The sequence below is a fragment of the Dermochelys coriacea genome, chromosome 26, assembly GCF_009764565.3.
Source record: "Dermochelys coriacea isolate rDerCor1 chromosome 26, rDerCor1.pri.v4, whole genome shotgun sequence".
In the NCBI taxonomy this organism is placed as follows: Eukaryota; Metazoa; Chordata; order Testudines; family Dermochelyidae; genus Dermochelys; species Dermochelys coriacea.
This window is the reverse complement of record NC_050093.1, coordinates 13,431,384-13,456,402: the sequence shown is the minus strand read 5'-3', so window position 1 is coordinate 13,456,402 and position 25,019 is coordinate 13,431,384. Positions and strand designations below refer to the sequence as shown.

Here is a 25,019-nt window from a genome sequence, read left to right as displayed (position 1 = left end):
CCCAGCCCCTCCCCTGCTGTCCCTTCACCCCTGCAGCCTCAGCTCACCGCTCTGGGCAGTGCAGCTGGCTGCAGCTGGGTAGCGTGGCTGCCAGTCCTGCCGCTATGAGTGGCATGGTAAGGGTGCGGGGAGCAGGGCAGGGGTTGGATAAGGGGTAGGAGCTCCTGGGGGGAGCAGTTGGGAACTGGGAACAGGAGCGGTTGGATAGACGTGGGAGAACCAGGGGGCCTGTCAGGGGGTGGGGGTGTGGATAGGGGTCAGGGGACAGGGAGCGGTGTGGCGGTTGGATAGGGGGTGGGGTCCTGGGGGGGTGCTTAGGGGCAGGGGGTCCTGGGAGGGGACCGTCAGGGGACAGGGAGCGGGGGTTGGATGGGTCGGGGTTCTGAGGGGTGCAGTCGGGGTGGGAAGTGGAAGGGGGCAGGAGCCAGACTGTTTGAGGAGACACAGCCTTCCCTACCTGGACCTCCATACGGTTTCTCAATACCGATGTGGCCCTCAGGCCAAAAAGTTTGCCCGCTCTTGAAATCTGACTCTTAAGTCTCTGGTAGAGGTGGGACTTAACTGCATGATTTGCGGCATTGTCTAGGCCCAGGGCCTTGATACTAATTGGGAACAAGGGTAAAACACAGGTGCCATTTAGCGTGGAGTAATAGGTTCCCAGGCGTGGTGGCTTTTACTGTGTAGCTAGGATGTTAGAAAGGAGGTGCCATACCCATGCTTGGGAGAGGCTTGAGAAATGCCATGAAAGACATTAAACACTGAGAATTTAAGCCCTAGAGCCTTATGGATATTCAGAGCGACAGATTTTGAAGAAGCAGCAACGGGGAGGCAGTGTGTGTGTGTGGGGGGGGGCTTAAAACTTTCATCATAAGCAAGATCATCTGGGTGGTGATCCGGTTATAATCCTTTCCCCCAGACTAACCTCTTTCCACTGAACTGCCCCATTGGAGATGCTCAGCGGATGGTCTGGGAAGATTGAGTAGTGGAATGACTGCCCTGCTCAGGAGCGGAGCTGCATTGCATGTCAGTTCTATCTCCTTGTGCGCTGAGGGCTTGTCTGGTGGGTTCATCTGCAGTGGTTCAGCTTCATTTCATGCAAATGCTGGATGATGATCTCTGGACTCCTAGGAATCGGTATGAAGGGATTGAATATTTTGTGATTTGCATTGCAGGCCTGCGACGAGCCGCAGGAGAGGAAAGATAGTCCACTGGGTAGGGTGCTAGCTTGGGACTTGATCTGGGTTTGAGCCCTGCTGCTGCCACAGACTTCCTATGTAACTTGGGCAAGGCCGTAGCCTCTCTGGGCCTCACTTCCCCTTTTGTACAATGGGGATACTGGCCCTGCCCTGCCTCACGGGTGGGGGAGGATCATTGTTAGAGTGTGAGGCACTCAGATACTAGGTAATGGGAGCCATCTACATACCTGAGAGAGATGGGTACTGAGTGTGCTAAGCACGGTGCTAACATAGAGCAAAAATGTCCTTTGTATTATAGTAGCGCTAGAGATCGGGGCCCCCTTGCGCTAGGTGTTGTACATTCACATAGCAAGATACTGCCCCAGAGGCCTTAGAGTCTTAAGAGACAAAGAGCAGGTGGGGAAACTGAGGCAAGGAGGGGGATGTGACTTGCCCAAAGTCACCTGCAGAGCTGGGAATAGAACCTGGGTCTCCTGACTCCCAGTCCAGTGCTCTGTTCACTAGGTATCCCCACCTCTCCAAATATATGGTTTAAACTAATGGATGAGACTTAACAGGAATCTCTCCAAGCCTATCTGAGTTCTTCTATGGTGCCCACCCCGTCTCTGTAGTATCTGAGCATCTCACATACATAAATGGGGTTGCTCTCCTAATGCTACCTGTGTGCTAAGAAAGTGTTCTCCCTGTTTGTGCAGAGGGGGAACTGAGGCACAGAGAGACCCAGGGCCAGATTTTCAGAGGCACTGAGCACCCGCAGCTCCCCTTAACTGCAGCTAGCTCAGCGTATCTGAAAATCAAGGCCTAAGTTGATTTGCCCAAGATCACGCATGCGGTCAGAGGCAGAGCTGGGAGCTCCCCCTGGCTCCCAATTCCCGCAAATCTACAGCCTGATTCTGTAGTCTTGTGCTGTACAGATCTCTTGGCAGGGACTGCGAATTCTTCACTCTGTTTTCATTTTAAATATTTTGTTTCTGGGAGCAATTATGCAGCTTTGTCTTGCTTGTCAGCTCAATAAGGACAAAGAACATATGTTAGATCGTGGGCTGCTTGCATGGATCTTCCACATTGTAGTGTGGGTATAGCATCACAATTGCGGTTTGCAAGGTGTTGGGACAGCTGTCCTGTCTGTGTGTGTGTTGTGGGGGAAGAAGGGAATAACAGGAGGCGTTGTCTGCATGATAGTAATAACATAACAAAGGGCTTTTGCTTAAACCAGCGTTTTCCAAAACGAGAGGCACAAAGGAGACTCTGGGGGTGTATGGACAGACCTCTCAGTTGTTCTCCAGGGTCTCAACTTTGTTTTCTTTTCTTTTTTCTTAAAGTAAGTCTCTAGTTTTTAGACTTGAGAGGGAAACCTTCAAGGTGTGAACTGAGTGTAACCGATGCAGCGATGCCTGCCTGAATTTGCAGAGAGCCTGAAACAATTGCTCAGAGGTGCGAACCTCTTTTTGTTCCAGTGGGGGCTGACTCAGATGTCAGAGGTGATGTGTGAGGAAGGAGAAGAAGGACCGTATGAAGATTTATGCTGGTGGTTCCCCCGGGGGGGAGGAGGGGGACGTGAGAGGGTTGCAAATTGGATGTGATAGGTTTTATTTCCTTGTTTGGGGCGTGGGGAGGACTCAGTTTTTAAAAGTTTGGGAAATATTGGGTTAAACCCCAGGGTCTGAACCTGGGTGGCCCAACAAGTTAGAATAGGGGGTGACCACTATGGGTAGATGGGGGAGGATAGTCCTGACATTTTTTTGTTACGGAGGGGAAAGGGGGTGTGTGTGAAACTTTTTTTTTTGTAACAGAGCCACTGTATGTTAAAGGATGAAACCCACAGATATTTTAAAAAATTGTTTTGAGTTAGTACACCGCTGCGCCAGATTCTGCCCTCTGAGAGTTGTGCCTTCGACTCCCAGGAGTTCCTCTCGATTTGCACCTTGGGTAACTGAAAGCAGAAGACGAAGGGTCCAAGGGGTGCAAAGCGCAAGTCAAGTGGGACTTGTTTCCACACAGAGGCCAGGCAGGGGTTGAATCCAGGGCCCTAAGCTTGGAACGTTACAACTTACAAGGTGCGTGTGTGGGAGGGAGAGAACGTTTCAGAAAGTGATCAGCCTGTGTGAACGGGGGCTTAGAATGGAAACTCTATGCCACGTTAACTCTGGGCACTGGTGCAGAGCATTCACACTGCGATACAATGTGCTTCCCATGGCTGGCTGGCAGTGAGCCTATGTTACTGTTTGAGGAAGCAGGACTCTGTGTTTTTACTAAAGAGGCATCTTGGAATTAGACACGTGGGAATCTGATCAGGACACTTGGGGTCATGGAGCCCAGGGCGTTAACCCCAATAACCATGGTATGTTTTAATGGTATCACAGTAGCCCATTGTTGAGACCCACTAAGACAGGGTCTCCATGTGCTAGGTGTTGCCCGTTCATGTAGCGAGAGACAGTCCCCGCCCCCAAAGAGTTTGTGCTCCAAATAAACAAGGCCAGGGAAGGTTTATTCATCTCCTGCCTGTGGGATGAAGTGCCTAGCCCAGGTCTCCTGCATGCCCTGTCAGTGCTTTTTGCCCTACTGTCCAGCTCTGCTCCCTGACTGCTTTGCAAAACACCAGCAGATGCCGGAACAAATGGGACTTGGAGGGAGTTCAGAGCCAAGCTGCCAATGAAATGATTAAGGGGCTGGTGGGATTGACTTAAGGGGGGGGAAGATGATCCCCTAATGGGGCCTGAATTTGGAGGAGTGCAAAGAGGTGTGTAACTCATAGGGGGGATGGGATGGAACTAAGCAAAGGGGAGTGTCATTTAAGGTCTGTTAAACTGTGAAGTTGTATCCCAAGAGGCAGGGTGACGTCTCTTAAGAGCTAGGAAAATATCCTAAAGGGGAAACCTGCTTTCCTTGTGTTCGATTCTGTATTTTAGGTATGGGGGCGCTATTGTACATGCCCTGGAGAGCTGACCATCTACACAAGCAAAGCATAAGGAGAAACAGAGGCATGGATTGGAGAAGTGACTTGCCCAAGGCTGTACAGTGAATCAGTGGCAGAGCCAGGGATAGAGCCCAGGTCTCCCACGTCTCAATCCATCCTCCTGCCTGCTGGGCCGCCCACTCTTTGTCCTGCCCTTATGTTCCCAGGGGTTGGCTTTGGTTGGTGGAGCCAAGCACCAGCTGGGACGCAGTGCTCCGGGTGCCATCGGCTAGAGCCGCAGTTTCCTGGTAGAGATTGGCGTCTCCATGGGAGAGCGAGGAGGGCGTGGGAGGGAAAAGTCAATTGTAACAATATTGGAGTTGAATTACAAAAAGAATAAACTCTTCTCCTCAGGGCTTTGGGCGCATTGGCTGCTGGGTTTTTTTCCCTCTCTGTGCAGTAGACGAACTGCAGAACAATTGATTTCTCAGCCCAGGAGTTAGCCTTTCCCCTCAAGAGGTCTCCAGTTGTGAAAGGGAGTTTTCCTCTTGCAGGGGGTCTCCGGCTAAGACCATCTTCCAGGCAGCGAGCCGGAGAGTGCCGTGAATACAGAGGGTCGAGCCTCCGTGTGTGGAGGGCGTGGGGAGTTAGTAGGATTGCTCGTGCTTGAAGCCCTTCCTGCAACAGCCACGCAGGGCCATTGGAGGGGTCCATTATACAATAAAGACCCCCGCTGTTGGCAAAGGCGAAGTTTGCCTCCCTCTGAGGCGTTAGGCATTGGCCACAGGATTTGGCCAGGCCATTTCACGGACAGCAGAATGTCCGTTCCAGGCGATCTCTTCCTGTCTGAGCAGCAGCTGGGTGGCTCTATAGATTGCAGGCCCGCAGTGTCTGAGATCAGGGCAGAGCTGTTTGTACAGATGGGGAACTGAGGCACAGATCTAAATGACTCACTCGAGGTCCCCCAGGGCCTCTGTGGCAGAGCTGGCATCCCAGAGTAGCCACTGAACCACTGGGCAGCCCTTCCCCTTGGCAGTGCTTCGGGTGGTGAGATTTCTCCGCCTGCCTCCTTGTCTCTCACACCAGCCGGTGCCCTCTTGTCTGTGTCTTTGCAGCTCCTCTCACCACGCTGCTCTCCGTGGACGTTGCTGCTGGTCCCAAGAGCCTGCACCCAGCCTGTGCTTTGAGATCGGGGCGAGCCATGGCTGTGACTCAGCGGGACTCCGCCACCCGCATCCTGCTGGCTGAGGAGAAGTCGCCGCAGAGAAACGTGTGTGATCCCTTGGAGGGAGGGTACTCCAGCAGTGGCACCGCTCTCCCTTGTGAGCTGTGACCCGGAGGATAGGACACTCAGTGTCACCCCCGCATATCCAGATGGGACTGGCACTTGGGATCTATTTAGATTAGTGGGAGTCAGAGCAGGAGCGATGCCAGGGGGTGCAAAGGCTCCAGAGCCTGCGATGAGTGACTGTGTTATTGCAAGAGGCGTCACGTGACAGCGAGTGCTGAAAGCCTTCGGTCTCACTAGCTGGATGGGTCCCCCATACAAGGCTCATTCTCTTGCAGACGAGGGCTGAGAGTGTCTAAGTTGCCCAAGGGATTTAATGTCCAGATCCCCAGTAAAACGAATGGGAATTGAATATCCAAATCCACTCGGCTTGGTGCCGGCTGCTATGAACCATGAGCTACGTACCCAGAAGCCTTTGTGGCTGGGTGCAGCCCTAGCATGAACAGGAAACATGCCCGCAGCACACAGAACCCGACTGCAGTTCTGCGGTGGGGTTGCGATCTCTTGAGATGGGTGGTAGCCAGGTGACTCCTCCATGATCAAAGCTAGGCAGCAGTGAAAACCCAGCTGAAGTGATTTAGAAACCTGTCTCCTGGAAAGGCAATGGGCTGCAAGCTTTTATTTCCCGTGCTGGGGTTTCGGGTGATGGGGTGGGCGGGGAGTTGGATAAACAGGCTTTATTTCCTCTCTTCCTCAGATGAAGACCTGGCCCTTGGGCTTCGGGGTAAAGCTGGAGATTGTCACCCCTTTTCTGGGCAAGTACCGCCCGTTCGTGGGGCGCTGCTGTCAGACGTGCACCCCGAAGAGCTGGGTAAGGACAGGAGATCGGAAGAGGGAGGGGATCAGCCTGGCAGTGGTTGGTGGTTTCTGCTTTCAGAGGGACTTACCCCTAGAGTTGATCCCTCCTGGGCAGGGCTAGAGCAGATTGGCAGGGACAGATGTCTGTGAATCTGGGTCGTCCCAGCTGCAACCTTTCACCAGCACCAAAGCAGACTCTAGCCTCTGGGCAGCACCTGGCGCTGCAGGACAAAGAGAGAAGTAACTCGCCCTCCCCACGCTAGCAGGGATGGAGGGTTCCTGGATTATTCTTGGCAGAGGAATGAATTCCCAGGGGAGAAGGGGGAGCCCTGCTATTCAGGATGTATTTCTACTAACAGCCATGCCTGTCTGCTTTCAGCAATCCTGCTTCCACAAGCACCTTCCCTCCCTGGGCTTTCACAATGTTCTCCAGGTGACAGAGGAAGACACCAGGTGATTATTGGAGGGGGCTGGGGAAGGGGTGCAGGATGGGAGAGGGTTGGAATGGGGCGATTTCCTGGGCACCACTCTATGTTGATGTTCAGCAGAGGGAGGACATACTCTTCTCGCGTTATCTCCACGTGCCTCTGAGGCTGGAGATGTGATCAACCTTGGCAGCCTGGACTCCTGGGTTCTATCCCCAGCCCTGCACGGATTTGCCATGGGATCCGGGATGAGTCGCTTCTCCCTGCAAACAAAAGCAAGAATAATATTCATTTCTCCACCTCACTGGAGTGATGGGAGGATTCATAAGTTAGCCTTGCTTACTAATTAGTCTAATAACTAAATCGCTTTAAGGATTGTTTGTAAAGCCTTTTGAAAGCTGAAGGCCCGTAAAGACTAAGTGTTATTAACAGCGGAGAGGAGAGTATTTGATTCGTTCCCATCTGCCCTTCCACCCCAATTTAATGTAACAGCGGCAGCAAAAGGGGAAGAGAGATTCAACCGAGTAGTTAGTTAGTTACTAAAACATGTCGATTCCCACTCTGGTGTGGAAGGTTGTATTCAGAGATCAGAGTTTTCATTCTGATCCCTTCCCTGGGACCGGCGCAGGGAAATGCTTACAAAGCATTTTGGGTAGGGCTGCCCAAGCTGTTTCTAGCCCTGGCAGTTTGTGTGACGGTGGATGTTAAAAATGAGGTGGTTCTGGTTCCTTTCCCTGCACTCTCACGTGCCCGCACTTCAGTAGCAAAATATCGGCTGATGTCAGTCACTGGCTTCCCACAGAGATTGCTGGAGCTCCCCCAATTTACACTAGCTGAGGGTTTGTCCCCTGATGTTTAACTCTCCAAATGCTGATTTTGGAGTATTCAGGGCAGAGCCGCTGCAGCTCCTGTCAATTTCTGTGGGCTCCATGAGTGTTCCGCGCTCTTGAAAATGGGGTCACCGTGCTTCCTGCTGCTTGAAACCTCATGGCTCCAGCTTACGAAAGGGTCTAAATAATTCATCTCGCCTCGTAGCAGGTCACGAGTTACGGATGCTAAAACTGGGGGGGGCGAAGGGGACGGGACGAGAATGCAAGGTAGTAACCAGAGGTTTGTGATGTTTAGCGTCTGACATCTCATCAGCGCCGTGGGCAGGATAGAAATGGAACCTCTATGACCAATATTTCTAGCGGAGTTCGGTCTTCATTCCTTGCCCTGGTGGCTTGCAAAATGTTGGGGGTTAATGAAGTCCTTTAGTCTCTTAGCATTCCCTGGTAGTGATGGAGGACTGAATGCCTGATTGGAGACCTGATGACATCAGGGATCTTGCATCAGTCTTGGTTAATGTTAACAGGACACCGGCACGAGTCGTGGTACAGCGAAGGCTGCATTGAACAGAGTGCAAAGTTTGTGTCAGGAACGTTTGCCCTTCAGGAGCTCTGAAGTTAGAGCTGGGAAATGCCAATGCAGGAACATACTGGATGTTCTCCTTTCCTAGAAGGAAGCTCTGAGACCTGTGGTTTCATGGTCGAGAGAGAGCTCCCTCAGTTGATATGGTTTTTAGATGATTTTAGCATGGGAGTACCGCTTCTGTACATTTTCTATAGCTTTTTTCCTCCTTAGATCTCGAAGCGCTTTACCAAGCGCCATTAACCCCATTTTACAGATTGGGAAGTTGAGGCTCAGCAGCCACGGTGTCCATAAATGCCCTGCGACCTTGGGGCTGGCTCAATTTTTGGGGCCCCCACCTTGAGGCTTGTGAAAGGGGCCTGGTTTTGAGAGGGCAGGTGCTTGGCCCTTTGTGAAAATCAGGCCCAGAAATGAGGACTCTGGAGTCACAAGTTGGTTTTGAAATCTTGGCCAGAGGGCTGAGCTGACTCCAGCAGGCTAGGGGCAGATCAGGGACTAGAATCCAGGTCTTCTGGTTCCCAGTCCAGCACGCTGTCTGCTCAACCATGCGACAGTAAAAGTTATTTCAGCTACCATTGGGCTGGAGGTTTGGCAAGTACCAGAGCATGAAGGATCAAATACGGAGATTAGACCTGTTCCAACACGCGCTGACCTACGTCAGTCGTTTCCGAATGGGAGGATGTCGCGAAGGAGGGATGGGCTTGTTAAAAACATGAAACACTTGAACGAGGGGACATGTCAAGGGACTGATCCGACACCATTGGAGTTAAAGGAAGGCTCCCAGTGGGGAGGCAGTGTTTCCTAGTGGGTAGAGCAGTGGCCTTGGACGCAGGAGACCTGGCTTCTGTTCCCAGCTGTGCCACTGGCCTGCTGGGTGATCTTGGGCAAGTCACGTCCCCTTTCTGTGCCTCAGTTTCCCCATGGGGGTAATGATCCTGACTTCCTTTGTAAAGTGCTTTGAGATCTACATATGAAAAGTGCTATATATATATATATATATATATATATTATACTTGTAGCTTACAAGTATTAGTAGTACCCCAAAAGGATATACCTGGATAATGGCATGCATGAAATGTATCACGTGTCCATGGGTTCCGTAATTACCTAGCTGAGTGTCTCTCTCTAGGTACAGAGGCTGGCTAGTAAGAAGACTCTGTTACTTCCTTGCAGTCCTCGATTGGAAAGTTCATTCTGAGACCCCACAAGACCTCCAGGAGAGAATCTTCCGCAGCAAAAGGTATTGTTCCTCATGTGAGAGCAACCTGAGGTTATTTTTTACCCTACGGCTGGCACTGGAGTTTTTCTCTTATCTCCCCTCCTTTCTCAGCTGTTCCTCATGGTATTACAGCCCTACGTTGTTTGGAGCCTGCCTCCGGGTCTCTGCTGTTCTGACTGCAGCCAGGGCTGGTTGGTTTAGAGTTTTGAATGGTACATGGGCTGCAACAATGGGAGAATTTGGCCCAAATCTCAGGTGTGGACCTGGCCCCAGTGTCCTGTTCTAACCACTAGACCACGTGCCCTTGTCACCTTCAGAATAAAGTAGAACTGACATGGGGCTATAAACCTCAGGCCAGGGAGGGCATGCAAGTAAGGACTCCTGGGTTCTATTCCCCACCCAGCAACTTATGCCCTCTCCAGCAGGATGCCAGGGCTGTGCGAACTGTTAGGTGGGTCTGGTTTAAACATTTTTTTGGATAGAAAATTGTTTTTTTGATTAACTGAATTTTTTTGTGAAAAATGTCTGGTTTCCTTGGAAAAGTTTAATTTTTGCATAAAAAAAATTTGGATGCTCAAAAATTTGAAATATTTTGCATCTGAAGTGCCACTGTGGTGCCTCATGGGAGTTGTGGTTGGGTTACCTCATGCTCCTATCCGCCTCCATGGGACGGGCGTTGGTGCTGCTGGACTTCAACTTCCATGATGCACCGTGGCAATACGCCTGCCAGGAAGTCCCACCTCCACTCACCAAGTGGGGACACTGGTGCATCATGGGAAGTGTTGTCCAACCAGGGCGCCAGGCCTCTAGAGGAGAATAAGAGAGTGAAGTACCTTAATTGGCCTTTTGTGGGAACTCTCCAGTCCTTTCTTGGCCTCTAACGGGTGTGCTGGTATAGACGGATGCTGCTCAGAGCATCTCTGCTCAACATCATGGTTCAGATGTTGAATGCTGCCCTGCCCTAGTGCCCTTGCTATATTTAGGCCTGGCGGAATTAGTTTTTTTATTATTTTGATGGCTAATATAATGTTTATTTTAAAGCATTTTTTTCAATTTTTGATTGAGTTAAATTTTCCCAGTTGCTGGAGTGAGAGTGAAAGCTGGAGTGTACCCAAGCCAGGAAACCTAGATTCTAGTCCTGGCTCTATCCTTGAATTGGGCAAGTCACTTCCCTTTGCCTCCATTTCCCCATATCAGAAATGGGGAGTCATAGCTCGAACGGATCAGATGCTGCTGTGACGAGCAGTGTAAGCACCTGACTGCAATAGTGGGGTATGAGCAGGGAACAAGAGAGGTATTCTCCAGCATGGCTGACTCTGCTGTTATACACCCAGCCTGCTTTGCATTGCAGTCTTGGGCACTTGGGGCTAGTCTACATGGAAAATGTAGTGGCATTACTGTACCCCTATAGCTATGCTGGGATCATAGAATCTCAGGGTTGGAAGGGACCTCAGGAGGTCATCTAGTCCAACCCCCTGCTCAAAGCAGGACCAACACCTACTAAATCATCCCAGTCAGGGCTTTCTTAAGCCAGGCCTTAAAAACCTCTAAGGAAGGAGATTCCACCACCTCCCTAGGTAACCCATCCAGTGCTTCCCCACCCTCCTAGTGGAATTGTGTTTCCTAATATCCAACCTAAACCTCCCCCACTGCAACTTGAGACCATTGCTCCTTGTTCTGTCATCTGCCACCACTGAGAACAGCCAAGCTCCATCCTCTTTGGAACCCCCCTTCAGGTAGTTGAAGGCTGCTATCAAATCCCCCCTCACTCTTTTCTCTTCTGCAGACTAAATAACCCCAGTTCCCTCAGCCTTTCCTCATAAGTCATGTGCCCGAGACCCCTAATCATTTTTGATGCCCTTCGCTAGACTCTCTCCAATTTGTCCACATCCTTTCTGTAGTGGAGGGACCAAAACTGAATGCAGTACTCCAGGTGTGGCCTCACCAGTGCCGAATAGAGGGGAATAATCACTTCCCTCGATCTGCTACAGTGTCTTACTAATGCAGCCCAATATACTATTGGCCTTCTTGGCAACAAGGGCACACTGCTGACTCATATCCAGCTTCTCGTCCATTGTAATCCCCAGGTCCTTTTCTGCAGAACTGCTGCCTAACCGCTCGGTCCCTAGTCTGTAGTGGTGCATGGGATTCTTCCATCCTAAGTGCAGAACTCTGCACTTGTCCTTGTTGAACCTCATCAGATTTCTTTTGGCCCAATCCTCCAATTTGTCTAGGTAACTCTGGACCCTATCGCTGCCAACTAGACATCAAGCCGTTGATCACTACCCATTGAGCCTGACAATCTAGCCAGCTTTCTATCCGTCTCCCATGTGGGCACCCTTATTCAGAATACCATGGCCTTGTTTCAGTTCAGTTTATATCACTTTGGGCATGTACAATTTTTCAGTTTTGAGCCATCCACTAACCTGAAATAAGTCTATTTTGAACAGGTGTGTCCAATCACAGGGAGTTATACTGGTGTAACTATACCAACACAGCTTATAAAGCCAGAAGGGACCATTGTGATCATCTCATTTGATCTCCCGTTTAGCACAGGCCAGAGGACTTTTCTGAATTAATTCCTGTTTCAATGAGAGCATATCTTTTAGAAAAATAGGTACTCAGTTGAAAATTGCCAGTGACAGAGAATCTACCACAACACTTGATAAGTTGTTCCAGTCGTTAATAACCTTCGCTGTTAAAATCATATGCCTCCTTTCCAGTCTGAGCTTGTGTAGCTTCACCTCCCGACCCCTGGTTCTTGTTATCTCTGTCTGTTAGGTTGAAGAGTCCTTTATCAAAGTAATGCTGGTAAATTTTCCTATGTAGACAAGCCCTTGCCCATTGCTTCTCTTCCCACACGTACAAGAGAGAATTCATGGACCAGAGTCTCTCCTGGCGTAACATTAGTGGATCTCTGCTGTTTTGCGCCCGCTGAATTTCTGGCCCACTGTTTGTAATGGGTTTTGTGAGCCTCTGATGACAGGCACTGTAACAGGGGCCAAGAAATATTGCGATATCTCTAAGGAATATTTTCACAAAGGGCCCTCTGTCTATACTGATGTCCTACTCTCATCTGCATTTATTTAGCACCTCTCTGGCATTCCCCCTCTCCCCCGCCCCGCACTGACTCTGATAAATTATGAGCTGAGAATTTGTCTTTGATGTCAGGCTGAGAGTTTAGATTACAAAAGCGATGGTGCAGAAGTTGAGCTGGTGGGAGCAGTGCTCTGGGAAAGGCATGGTTCTGATGCTTTGATTTTCAGCCCCAAGCTCACAGATAGGGGAGCGGTCCTGTAGACCACTGAGGCGCGTGATAAATTGAATTATTCCGTGTCATCTAGAATAGAATCTATCAGTGATGATATCACAGCAGCGCCTAGTGGGCCCCATTGTGTTAGGAGTTGTACAAACACAGAACAGGAAGATGTCCCTGCCCCAAATTGCTGACAATCTAAGTATAAGACAAGAGACAACAGGTGGAGACACACGGTCAGGGGAGTACAAGGAAACAGAGACATTAGTGGTCGGTCTGATGGGGCCGTGGTGTGACCATTGTCATGCCATGGGGTCTGAGCGCTTTTCAAAGGGATTGTACTGCTGGGGGGTGCGACCTCTTCAGCCAGTAGCTGTATCCCTTCCCCTCACAGGATGCCGGATAGAGATGGGGAGCTCCAGATGGAAACAGCTGTGAAGAAAGAAAACAATTCAGACTGTTTCATAGCAGCAAAACTCTTGGGCAGCTGTCAGTTACAGGCAGGCTGTGGTTAAATCCCTCCACCGCCTGCTCCAATCTGGCCGCTTAAGAAACGGCATTGGGCCCAAGCCCCCTGGACCCAACGGGGTCCCCACTGACTGCCAGGGGCTTTGGATCAGGCCTTTACGGATGGATGCTCCTTTCACAGATGGGTCAGGAAGGAAACGAGCCAACACGAGCAGAGCGACAATTGGCTGCACTCGTTGATTCAGCCAGGCTGATCCCGAATCCTGTGACATATGCACTGCGCTCTGTGGCCCTGTCTGGCCTGCAATACGCCTCCTTTGGGCCTGACGCAGAGCCAATGGGAGGACACCCCTGGGCTTTACCTGCCCTTTGGACAGCAGCAAACTGCAGTCTGTTGTCTGGGGAAAGGCAGCATCTAGCACTGTTTAGGACAGGCGGGGAGCTGAAACCTCGAGGGACATTTGGGGCGGCAGAATATGTGACTGCAGCTGGAATTTGGCCAGGACTTTGGAGTTGGCAGCCTGGCTCTTGGCGAGCATATTCACCTGGCCTCAGATTTCTCATCTGACAATCCAGTGCCCCCCTAAATCTGTCCCCGCCTGGACTAGAACCCAGATCTTGTCTGTGCCCTTTGCTCTGCCCACCAGAGATGCTGCAGCTTTTCTGATCACCGAGTTTTCCTGGGCTTCCCACCCCAGCCTTTCTCAGGCTGCATGAGATCGCAGTGTCTCTCCGGCATGCAGCATAACATGTCCACGATCTTGGTTGGGGTCTCTCCTTGCTGCTCCCGATAACAGTTAATATGGTGTTGGCGGCTGGCTGTCCTTAGGCTATAGTTGCTCGGATGCATTAGGCGCTCTGAATAGCGTATTAAATCCTGCGGCTTTGCTTGGTGTTCTTGTTTTTCATCTGCTCTCCCTTTCTCCTCAGGGTGCAGGATGTCATGTCTCTGAAGGTCCCACAGCCGAGAGGGGCTGGCTTCGTTGTCAGCAAATCCCCGGCACAATGGAGGAGCAAAGTGCTGCAAATCCTGGGCCAGATTCAGTCTCCTCTCTCCCTTTTCATACTGAGGTATGTCCCCCTCTCTGCAGAGAGGGCTGGGCAAGGGCTACAGGGGACTCTGGCACCCATCCTGCTGTGTATATGGTGCTGGTTTAAGGCAGGGGAGCAGCAGCAGAATTGCCCAAGGGGGCTGGTATTAGAGACCAGGTTCTAGTCCCAGCTCTGCCATGTACTTGCTGTGTGTAACCTTGGGCAAGCAAGACTCTTGTGCCTCAGTTTCCCTGTCTTCAGGACAGAGAGAGTGACACAGCCCTTCCATGGCAAAGCACTCTGAGGTCCAAGCCTGCAAAGCAGCAGATAGGTAATTAGAGCAATGGGTCTGGTACCTTTCCTTGTTAGGAAATTAATACGCCCGGCAGAAAGCCAAGAGAGTGTGTGAGTGCATTCTGTGCCCACCTGCCCTGTGGCTTGCTCGCGGAGGTGCCTTGCAGAGACGCAGTGGGTGTGTGGGCAGTGGGGGTGATAGCAAGTCAGATCCCTGCTCGGAGCCTGTGTGTGTGTGTGTATTTTAAGTTTCTTGCAGAGTTGGGGATGTTTTTCCTGTGTTTCAAACTTAGATGGTAGTTGGGGACCTGGGCTGGGCTGGGAAGTGGAATCTTGCTTGGGTCCCCAGCGAAAGGGTTTGGGATCGGGTGGCGGTTCAGAGATTTGTTCTGATAAAAAAACAGCACACAGCTGTGCTTGACGATCTCAGGAGAGGTCCAGGACTGGAGTAGCGGGGGGCTGCTGGTCGCCATTGAGGGGTACCTGGTGGAGCTAGTGGGGGAGGGGAGCCTGGGGCTGGGGTACCGGAGGGCAGCAGGTTGGGATTGAGGGGTACCGATGGGAGCTAATGGGGAAGGGAGCCCAGGGCTGGGGTCACAGGGAGCTAGTGGGGGAGACTGCTCATCCTGTATTAAATTGAACAGTCCCCTGCTTGAGAGGTTCGTCCCCTATGCAGGACTGGGAGGAGACCAGATGCGATTTTGACAGGTAACCAAAAGGGAGCGACATTTTTAAGAGTATGCTAATCTTCCCCCTCCAGCATGACCTCAAATACATGGTACATGTGGGGTCATGCCAGCAGGGTTGGGGTCACGCTGTTCCCGGCAGTACTGGCACGTCTGGTATTCTGGGAATGTGTCCACGGCCACCTTAGCCGCAGGTCAGGATTCGGGGCAATGGCAAGGCTGGTGGAGGAGGGGCTGTGGGATCAGGGGATTGCAGGTCAGGACTGAGGGGTACCAGCAGAGCTGGCAGGGGAGGGGAGCCAGGGGCTGGGGGGTCAGGGGATTGCAGGTCAGGATTGAGGGGTGCTGGTGGGAGAGGGGAGCCAGGGGCTGGGAGGTCAGGGGATTGCAGGTCAGGATTGAGGGGTACCGGCAGAGCTTGCGGGGGAGGGGAGCCAGGGGATTGCTGGTCAGGACTGAGAGTTACCGGCAAAGCTTGCTGGGGAGGGGAGCCATGGGTTGGGGGGTCAGGGGATTGCAGGTCAGGATTGAGGGGTGCTTGTGGGGGAGGGGAGCCAGGGGCTTGGGGGTCAGGGGATTCAGGTCAGGATTGAGGGGTACTGGCAGAGCTGGTGGGGGGGAGGAGCCAGGGGCTGGGGGACCAGGGGATTGCAGGTTGGGACTGAGGGGTACCGGCAGAGCTGGCGGGGGAGAGGAGCCAGGGGCTGGGGGACCAGGGGATTGCAGGTTGGGACTGAGGGGTACCAGCAGAGCTGGCGGGGGAGAGGAGCCAGGGGCTGGGGGACCAGGGGATTGCAGGTTGGGACTGAGGGGTACCGGCAGAGCTGGCGGGGGAGAGGAGCCAGGGGCTGGGGGACCAGGGGATTGCAGGTTGGGACTGAGGGGTACCGGCAGAGCTGGCGGGGGAGAGGAGCCAGGGGCTGGGGGACCAGGGGATTGCAGGTTGGGACTGAGGGGTACCAGCAGAGCTGGCGGGGGAGAGGAGCCAGGGGCTGGGGGACCAGGGGATTGCAGGTTGGGACTGAGGGGTACCAGCAGCGCTGTGCGTGAAGCAGCTCGGGGCTGCAGCAGGGTGGGCTGCGGGTTGGAACCGAGAGACGTTAGCAGAATTGCAGACGGGTCGGGATGGAGTGGTGCATTGGCCGAGCTTCGTGGGAAGCCCATACAGCACCTCCATGCGTTATTCTGGTCCGGAGCCAGGGTAGCCCCATCCCCGTTTAACGAGTGCTAACATTTCCCACTGGAAGTGAACATCAAAGGCTTCACCTAAAAGAAAAGGGGAACTTTTTTTTTTTGATTGTTGAGAAATTGGCATATAAAGTTTCCATAGAGGCCTAATTGCTTCTCTGATTGAGCTGTAATAAAAGAACCTTTCCGAACAGTCTGAGTATTTAAAGTGGGGAAATTGCCCAAGGGATAAAAGCATTTAGAGATTTCTGGTAAACATCATGCAGGAGCTCGGGGGTGGGGATGGGGGAGATGGGTTCTGGGTTTGCACGCTGGGGTTATTTTATTTTTATTGTATTGGGGTTGTTTTGGCCTAATCACGCAGGGGTATAATTTTTTTTTTTTTTTTGCAAACAGAGCTCCTGTTTATTCATTTACTTTGTGGGAGCTTAAAGACGTGGGTTGAACATTGAAATGTGATGATAATGCCTAGCTCATGTAGCACTTTTCACCTGCAGATCTCAAAGCACTTCACAAAGATGGGTCAGTGCCATTAGCCCTATTGTACAGATGGGGAAACTGAGGCACAGATAGGGAGACCTGACTTACCCAAGCTCACCCAACAGGCCAGGGGCAGAGCGAGGAATTGGGCCTAGGTGGCGTGAGACACAGTTTAGTGCTCTAACCACTAGGCTGCACTGCCTTTGAATGAAATCTCGCTCTTAGGGTGGATTTTTCACACCCCTGAGTGACGTAGTTAAGCCAACTTAATTTCCTCATGTAGCCCTGTCCTGAAATGCAGCAAGTCTGCTTTTTGAGTCTCTCCCCTGTCACTGAGTCGCTTAGCTAAGTCATTTAACCTCTCCTTGCCTCCATTCCCCATCTGGAAGATGGAGAATGTAATACAGTGTCAGCGCTGCAAACCCCAGAAAAACCACAACATTAAAAACAATATCGAGGGGAGGAGGCCTCTCCTTTTGGCTTCTGAGCCACTAAGCAGTGCTGGGGTCCTGTTTTCATGCTTTTCTACCTCTACTACAAGGGCTGGAAACTTTTGCTCAATCAAATCAATCAAAGAAGCAGAGATTCTCACGCATTCCCGTGATTCTGGAAGCTGGGGCTTTAAGAATCTCCAGGGGGGCGGAAGAGCTATCGAAGCCCAAGGATCATGTTTGGCCCAAGAGCGAATGGGGATAAACTGGCCATGAGGAAATGTAGGCTGGAAATGAGGAAGGTTTCCTAACCATCAACAGGAGTAGTGGTGGGGGGAAACAAGCTGAACTAATTCTAAAATGGACCTTCATACGCTGATAAACGGGATGACCTCGGAGGTCCCTTCCGCTCCTAGATTCCTAATGTGGCAATTAGTGCAATACTTGCAATCAAACCATGAGAGCTGGCAAGGCCGTGCTTCTCTCTCATGTGTATGTGCAGCGCCTGGCGCGTGGCGAATGAGTGGGTGCAGCTGTAGCACGTTGATTTCAGCAGGGTCTGTTTGGGTCCCCGAGTGCCGGGGGGGTGGTGTTGAACTAGGATGAGTTTCCCAGCTGCTCTCACGTGTAGCATGCATTTGAATGGTCGCCCTGGCACCGGCTTATGTTCTGGGTCAGGCCTGGAGGGGGCAGGGAGGAGCGAGGTCGGGAGATTCTCAGCCCAGCCCCCATGGGCAAGCAGCAGGGAGGAGCGAGTGAATTCCCAGCCCTAGAGGTAGTGAGCGTGTGGGGCTCGGTGGGGAATACAGCAGCCCGCTCTGCGGGGAGACGGGAAATTGAAATCCCTAGAATCAGTGGTTACTGACTGTGGTATAAAGGTATAATGCGACCCCTCCTAGTGTAGGGCACAGAGACTGGGAGGCAGAGGGGATATCAGTGGGCCCTAGAGAGACCGATCTCTGGGCTTTCTTTCCCTCTCCCCCAGGCTCTGCAGCTGGGCTCTGCTCAGACTCCTGAACCGCGTGTTCCTCAACTTGCTGCTCCACAAAGGGCAGCTGGAGATGGTGCGCAGGGCAGCTCAGATGGTAAGGAGCAGTGGGGGGGGGGGGGGGGGGTTGAGACAGCTCTGCCAAGAGCCCTGTTCCTTGTGTTATCTGCCTAAGGCACTGGGGTGGGCCCCGCCATCCTAGTGTCTGAGTGCCCGAAATGCCTCTAGCCTCATGCATGGGGGGGCAGGGCAGGGCTGATATCTCCATTTTACAGGTGGGAAACTGAGGCATGGAGCGGCTAAGTGATTTGACCAGGGTCATACTGGTGTCTGTGGCAGAGCAGGGATTGGAACCCTAGCCACCAGACCATCCTTCCCCCTTCCTCCTTAGGCAGGGTACCCGGCAGCACTCAGTTACCTGGCACCTCTCACTACGCCAGCCCCTGCTGTGCTGGCACTTGTGGTCACCATGCAGTGGGCTCAGCACAGGGCGCAGAACTGGGTTCCATTCCCAGCTCTGCCTTTAATCCTTGTTCAGCCTGGAGGCAAATCCCTTAGGGTCAAATTTTCAGCAAGGCCGAACTGCCTTAGGAGCCTAAATCCCAGTGCGTCAATGGGGCTTAAGTCCCTGAGTCACGCGGCCCTTTTGAAATACGTTTCCCTAGATCTCAAGCTGGCAGCAATTGGGTGCCCTGGCCCCTGAGTGCCCCCACCAGACTTAGGCCACGTCTACACTCTGCTCCCGGCCTTGCCCCCGGCCTCGGCCCTGGGCTGGGAATGGAGCCGTGGCCGGTGGCCGAGGCTGGGGGCTGGTGCAGGGCCGGAAGTGGGGCCAGGCATAGGGCTGGGAGCCGGGGATGTGGCTGGGGGCCGGACCAGATCAGAGCTGGGGGCAGGGAGGGGCTGGGTGGCACTCCCTTCCCACTGCTTGAGGGGGCTAGCCCAGGCACCCCCGCATCTCCCGGATGTTCCTCCACACCCCCCTAGGGGGGTGCACCCCACAGTTTGGGGACCTCTGAAATAGCAGGTGTGGTGGTTGCAGACGGGGGCTTGGTCTCCAGGCAGACAGAGCTATTGGCAGAGTGCTTTGAGAGCCCCTCTGCAGGCAGGGTGTGCAGTTAGCTCACGGGGCCGCACATCTGATTCCTTGGGGCTTCAGGCTCCGTTGTGCCTCTCCACCTTGGGGCCTTTCCAGCTGACGTCTAGAGTGTGGGGCTTGTCTCCGGTCACAACTGCCCCGTTTTCTATTTAAGGGTCTGATCAAACACTTATTGAAGTGGATGGAAAAATCCCTGTGGGTTTAGGATTGGGCCCCGGGCATCCGGTGACTTGCCAGGGGGTCATTTGGGGAGTAGTGGCCAGGATCCCATATGAGTGTGCAGTATATTGCCTGCGGTGGGTCCCCCTTTGTGTGCTTTGCTCAGCTGGCATCGCTTGGCCTGTGGATACGTCTGTAGTGTGAACGAGGGTTCTGATGCAGGTACGAGCCCAAATCCTGCTCCCGTCCGCGCACGCGCTTTTCCACCACCGCCGGGTCCCTGGCCTGTTTCCAGGAGCATCCCACCACAGCTGGGGGCATTGGCGGGGTAACCGCGCTTCTGCACAAGCCTCATGGGGCAGACAGACAGGTTCTCCCACCATATGCTGTGAACCCTGCCCTGGAGTGGCCACAGCTGGCCAGGGGCTAAGAGAACCCTGGGAAATGCTCCCGGAAACGCCAGTCCTGTCAGTGCACTGCCAGTGTGGCCCGGCCTGCCTGGTGGCCAGGGGGTGCGCGCGCCAGTGCTGCGTGGATGTTCCCCGACGAGCGTGGGTAGCCCGGGCTCACCCGTGCAGGTGTGTAGCCTCGGCTGCACCCCGCACACCCCTTGGCGTTTTCTCCTTCCTCCCAGCCCGACGTCCCGCTGGTTTTCCTCTCGACTCGCAAGTCCCAGCTGGATGGGCTGCTGCTCCCCTTCCTCCTGTTCTCTCAGGGCCTGGGGGTGCCCCGAGTGACCTGGGAATACCAGGCCTATACCCCAAGCCTCAGGTAAGGCTTAGCGCTGGGGTTACAGGCATCTGCAAGGCCAGCACCCAGCCTGCACTCAACCTGCTTCTCACCTCTCCTGCTCGTCTGCCTGTTACTTTCATTCTTCTGGCCTCTCCCTCGGAACCCTTCTCCCACCGGGAACGGGGCCCGGGGGACCACGGGCAGAGGGTCTGGGAGGGAGAGGTGGGTGTCTTGTCTCCCAGGGCGGGCCAGGAGGACTGGGCGGTTGGGAGGTCGGGGTGCTGGCCTCTCTGCAGTATCTCTGCCTGTTTTGTCTGCAGGGCCCTGCTGAGCTGGCTGGGAGGGGTTTTCCTGCCTCCCGGAGCGGAGCACATGCCGGACAGTGACCGGGGTGCGCTCTCCAGGGCCATCCTCGCCTCAGTAAGTGGGGTTCGTGCGGCTGAGCCGTGAGCCAAGGGGTGGTGTGGGACTGTACTCTGGCCCTGCGTGGGGGGGACATAGTGAAAGCCTTAGCCAGTAGTTTGAGACTCCTAAAGCACTTGGTTAAGGATTTCATAGCTGACTAGGAGACTTTGACACCCAGCTTCCATTCCCGTCAGTTGGAGCTCGGGGTATGGCTCACTCACCTCTCCAGCTTTGCAGATGCCAGCCGTTGGAGGGGAGGGGTGCGGGTTGCTCCGGAGTAAGGGTTAGGGTCAGAAAACCCCCCACCCTGCTTAGATTGACCCTCCGCGTAGACTGAGCACAGGTCTGGGAGCCAGGACCTCCCCGGGTTTGATTCTCGTTCATTTGTTAAGCGCCGCCCGGGCGTTTAGCTTAATTCCGCCTTTGCCACTGACTCACTGTGGGACCTGGGCCGAGTCGCTGCCCCTGCCTCGGTTTCCCCACCTGATCAGTGGGGAGGGTGCGGGAGTTGTGTGTGAACCCAGTATTGTTATTTAGGACGGTTGATGGGGGCTCATCCAGGAATCCCACTCCTTTGTGAAAAACCAGAGCGAGCCCCCCAGAACAGCTAGCAGCCCAGTGGTTAGGGCACTCAGCTGTATGGGGGAGACCCAAGTTCAAACCCCCGATCTGAATCGGGCAGAACGGGGATTTGAACCTGGGCCGCTTATGAGCCAAGCTCATACTCACATTGACTATTCCAGGATCTTGCTCTGGCTTTTTGCAAAAGGACGTCTAAAGTTCTTGCTTGGGTCCCACATGGAACGGGGTCTCTAGACCGTGGTTGGTTTATTCCCTGCTAAATTCTCTAGGATTTATGCATAAAAGGATGGGGCCAATCCGACGCCCGCTGAGCTCCGTGTGAGTCTTTCCATCGCGCTTCGCATCAGGCCCCTTCGTGGAGCGTGGCCCGTCCTTTAGGGCATTGCGTAGATTCTTCAGTCGCTCACGCAGGACGCTGCGGGCGTCAGTCCCAGATCTTGCCCGGGCAGATTTAGGGCCTGGTTCCGGCTAAGAGCCATGGCGGGGGCGGGAGGGGGGCTGCCCGAGCAGTAGTGCTGGTGGGGTGGAGAGCGGACGTCGCGGGAGGACATTGGGGCTGGATCTCGGGAAGCGCTCCCTGGCTGTGAGATTGCTTCCCAGGGGGATGGGGCCTTTGGTCCGTGGGAAGAGGGGAGGGATTGGGGGAAGCTGAGATGGGGGCAGGAAACGGGGTGGGGTGGGGATGTGATTGGCTTGGGGAGATGTAAGGAATGAGGGTGGGCAGCAGGGGTGAGCCCGATGGAGTCACCCGGGATGGCGACTGGAGCAGACGGTTCTAGGGAGTAACCACCACTTCTCTGCCACTTGGCGGGGGGCGGAAGGGAGGATATTCTCTGCCCCCAAGTCTTAGAGCAAAGGGGAGCTTGGAAGCACCCTGTCTCCAATCCCATGAGGTCCCTTCCCACCTGCAGTACATCGAGGAGCTGCTGAAGAGCCAGCAGCACCTGGTGATCTTCCTGGAGGAGCCTGTCTCCGGTGTGTCCCGGCTCTCCGCCCCTGGCGGGGAATGGCTGGCGCTGGTGCTGGGCGCTGTCCGTGCTGGAGCTGTCCCCGATGTGATGCTGGTGCCCGTGGGCATCGCCTACGATGTGGCCCCCAATGCGTCCTGTGGTGGGCTCTCGGTAAGAACCACTGGCCGTTAAGGGGAGGGTGGCCAGAGCAGAGTAGCCGGGAGCCAGGACTCCCGGGTTCTGTTCCTAGCCAAGGGAGGGGAGTGGGGTCTAGTGGTTAGAACAGGGGGCCGGGAGCCAGGATTCCTGGGTCGTGTTCCCGGCTTTAGTAGGGGGTGGGTCTGGCATAGACACTGACAGTTCTGCCCTATGTTCACCCCCCTTTCCCTTCACTTGGGTACATGCTCTGCATCTTGCAGGGGATCCCCCCGAGAAACCCACTTTCTCCTGCCCTCCTGATCGGGGCATCCCACTTGTAGCCGTACCAAACCCACAGTCCTGGGCATGCATCTCTACTCTAGTCTGTCGTGACCCAGTTCTCACCCCTTGGCCTCTGCCCCTCTGGTCTGGCTGGGCTATTCCCAACAATCCAGCTCCTCTCCGCCGATACTGGGCACCCAGGGCAGCGGATCTCTCCAGGCATGGTCACCAGCCCTCTTCTCTCTCTTTTTGCCTGCTCCCTGCCTCCAGTATTGGCTGAACGGCTGCTGGCTCTGGGAACCAGGTCAGCTGCCTTTCCCAAAGGTCTGGAGGGGGGCACGTCCCAAACCTCTGGAAGTCGAGGGCTCTGGTAGCCAGGACTTTCAGTTCTGCAGAGAACCTGAGATCCACGCCCGGGAGCCCCCAAACTGAGCAGGGGTGAGGTGCAGGGCAGCTCCCCTCCTGCAGAGCTGGGGCATTTAGGTTGGGCACCCTGCAGAAGCAAAACTTCACTTGCCTGTCCCCTCCTAGCCTCCTGCACCACCACCTGCAGCTCTGCAATGGAGCAGGCCTGTTCCTCTACTGAGCTAATGTGCCCTCTGACTGATGTATAGCGATAAACACCACCAGCACCCAATTAACAGACTGTGCCCGTCTGCTCTCCTAGGGCTCAGCTCAGCCTTTTGGCCTCTGGTCCTGTCTCCTGGCCATTCGCCGAGCCCTGGGTCGGGAGTTTGGTTGTGTCCGGGTGGACTTTGCACAACCTTTCTCCTTGCAGGTATTGGGCAGCCTTCTGGGGTTCTTGGCCTAGGGCTTCTGACTGTCTGGGCCTGGGGATTTGGCAATTCCTGGCTAGATCTTGGGGAATCTAGTGGCACAAGATTCTTCGGTGTCATGATCTTGGTGGAATTTGGGGACTAGGGGTATGTCTCCGCTGCAGGTTTGAGCGAGCCTGAGGAGATAGACGCAGGCTAGTCCAAGCCCAGACACTGCAGTTAAACAGCCAGAGCCCTGCAGCGCTCCAATGAACCGAGCGAGTGCGAGTCTGTCTGCCTGGGCTGGTCAGTGGCCAACTGCTGGGTAGACATGCCCTAAGTGGCTTGGGATGATTGGCATGGGGAATCCGGTCGTCTTATGTTTGGGGATTGGCCTGAATATATGGGATCCAGGGAGCTTGTGGGGGCCCCACTGCGTTTGTAGCTTGGGATTGGGCAGATGGAGGCCTGGGAAATTCGTGGCCTTGCTGGCATGGCTTGGAATTAGCTGAATGGGCCACATAGGGTACGTCTCTGCTGCAGTTAACAACCTGCGGCTGGCCTGTGCCAAGTGACTTGGGCTCATGAGGCTGTTTAATTACACTGTAGACATCCGGGCTCGGGCTGCAGCCTGAGCTGGATTGTCTGCACTGCAGTTAAACAGCCTGAGCCCGAGTCGGCTGGCAAGGGCCAGCCGTGGGTGTCTAGTTCCATGTAGACATACCCCCAGACTCTCTGGATGGGCCACGGAGGGGAGCGAGGAGGGCGCAGGTTAGCGAGCGCAGCATGGTCTCCCTTAGCACCGCCGCTCCTGATCAGCCTGCAGAGGCCTTGGGAGCCTTTGGCTGCCTGGTGTCTAGCCAGGCCAGTAGCAATTCATAGATTCATAGATAGCAAGGTCAGAAGGGACCATTCTGATCATCTTGTCCAACCTCCTGCACAGCGCAGGCCACAGAATCTCACCCACCCACTCCTACGAAAAACCTCACCTATGTCTGAGCTATTGAAGTCCTTAAATCATGGTTTAAAGACTTCAAGGAGCAGAGAAGCCTCCCTCAAGTGACCCGTGCCCCATGCTACTGAGGAAGGCAAAAAACCTCCAGGGCCTCTCCAATCTGCCCTGGAGGAAAATTCTTTCCCGACCCCAAATATGGCGATCAGCTAAACCCTGAGCATGTGGGGCAAGATTCACCAGCCAGATACCCAGGAAAGAATTTTCTATAGTAACTCAGATCCCACCCCATCTAACATCCCCTCACAGGCCATTGGGCCTATTTACCATGAATATTTAAAGATCAGTTAATTACCAAAATCATGTTATCCTGTCATACCATCTCCTCCATAAACTTATCGAGTTTAATCTTAAAGCCAGATAGGTCTTTTGCCCCCACTGCTTCCCTTGGAAGGCTATTCCAAAACTTCACTCCTCTGATGGTTAGAAACCTTCGTCTAATTTCAAGTCTAAACTTCCCATTGACCAGTTTATATCTATTTGTTCTTGTGTCCACATTGGTGCTGAGCTTAAATAATTCCTCTCCCTCTCTGGTATTTATCCCTCTGTGTTCCTTGATCCCAGGAGTACACAGCAAACAGCATCTTCAGACGGAGCTGCTCGCGGAAGTCCCTGGAAGAGCTGCTTCTGCCCGTCATCCTTGGCAAAAGGTAGCCCCAACCCAGATCCCAAGGGGGGCAAGGGGCAAGGGGAGTTGGGGCCATTGGTTAAGGAAGAACGCAAGGAAGGGGCTGCAGAAAGACCCTCTGCGTGCACCGGGCATGTCACGAACCCCGGCTAGATTCACAGCCTGTTTAGCCGGAACTGCTCCAGCTCCCACTAGCAAAGCCCTGCTGGGACCCTGTGCTCT

General features: G+C 53.8%; 1 protein-coding gene across 4 annotated transcripts in view; it reads left to right on the top strand.

The window, feature by feature from the left end:
* Positions 1 to 25,019, top strand: part of GPAT2 (glycerol-3-phosphate acyltransferase 2, mitochondrial) — a 124,497-nt gene that overhangs the window by 81,897 nt on the left and 17,581 nt on the right. For 3 of the 4 annotated variants that reach the window (XM_043503159.1, XM_038385016.2, XM_038385017.2), the window contains 11 exons: positions 5,208 to 5,362; positions 6,078 to 6,191; positions 6,558 to 6,631; positions 9,143 to 9,253; positions 13,887 to 14,027; positions 18,053 to 18,152; positions 19,948 to 20,084; positions 20,366 to 20,465; positions 21,944 to 22,153; positions 23,070 to 23,180; positions 24,734 to 24,819. In XM_043503159.1, the coding sequence (XP_043359094.1) occupies positions 5,208 to 5,362; positions 6,078 to 6,191; positions 6,558 to 6,631; positions 9,143 to 9,253; positions 13,887 to 14,027; positions 18,053 to 18,152; positions 19,948 to 20,084; positions 20,366 to 20,465; positions 21,944 to 22,153; positions 23,070 to 23,180; positions 24,734 to 24,819 (1,339 nt within the window). The remainder of the gene's footprint in view (positions 1 to 5,207; positions 5,363 to 6,077; positions 6,192 to 6,557; positions 6,632 to 9,142; positions 9,254 to 13,886; positions 14,028 to 18,052; positions 18,153 to 19,947; positions 20,085 to 20,365; positions 20,466 to 21,943; positions 22,154 to 23,069; positions 23,181 to 24,733; positions 24,820 to 25,019) is intronic. The other variant, XM_043503160.1, reaches the window with a different exon arrangement.